Source organism: Apis dorsata, unplaced genomic scaffold (genome assembly GCF_000469605.1).
Source record: "Apis dorsata unplaced genomic scaffold, Apis dorsata 1.3 scaffold_355, whole genome shotgun sequence".
Classification (NCBI taxonomy): domain Eukaryota; kingdom Metazoa; phylum Arthropoda; class Insecta; order Hymenoptera; family Apidae; genus Apis; species Apis dorsata.
The window spans coordinates 13,937-14,637 of NW_006263621.1; the positions used below are offsets into that span (position 1 = coordinate 13,937).

Below are 701 nucleotides of genomic sequence, written 5' to 3' on the forward strand. Positions count from 1 at the left end.
ATTAAAAATTAAAAATTTATTTTTATAAATTAAATATAATTTACTTAATAATTATTTTATATTAATAATTTATTTTTATAAATTATTGTGATGAACGATACGCGCAATTAACGAAAATTAAAAAATTAATTTGGAGGAATTGTCGAGGGGAAATTTTTAATTTTTAATTATTTTTATAAATTATCGATTTTTTCTTCGAACGATATCAAAGAAAATTAAAAAGTTAAGGAACAATTTTTGTCGGGGAAATTTGGGTGTCGAGGGTGATACGATAACGGTGGGTCGTAATGTCGCAGGTATGGAGGTTGGACCTAGTAATGGTGATCCTCTTCAAGGCAATTCCGTTGGAGTCGACGGACGGGGAACGGCTGGAGAAGACTGCGGAATGCGCTCAGCCGGGCCTCTGCGTCAACCCCTATCACATCAACGTCTCCGTCCGGGAACTCGATCTCTACCTCGCCAATTTTATCACCAGCCACGGTAAGGGATATATAACGACCGTTCCGTTCCATTTATTCTCACCAAATTTATCTTTTATCCCCACGCTCTCGTCAAAATTTAACCTCGGTCCGTTCCGTCGATATTCGGTCGTTGAACGGACAAATAACTTCGAGGCGAAGTTTATTCAACAACCTGTTCCTTTCCCCTCCTCCTTGGTTTAGGAGAATTTTCGCAATTTTGGTTTAGGAATTAATTTTTAA

The 701-nt window shown here is 37.1% G+C and overlaps 1 protein-coding gene across 1 annotated transcript in view; it reads left to right on the forward strand.

Moving 5' to 3' along the window:
- The window catches only part of LOC102681428 (nuclear factor 1 C-type), a gene marked incomplete at its 5' end in the record, with an annotated part of 18,130 nt that overhangs the window by 575 nt on the left and 16,854 nt on the right, over nt 1-701 (forward strand). Inside the window, one exon of the mRNA XM_031511845.1 lies at nt 297-480. Coding sequence (XP_031367705.1) covers nt 297-480 — 184 coding nt within the window. The remainder of the gene's footprint in view (nt 1-296; nt 481-701) is intronic.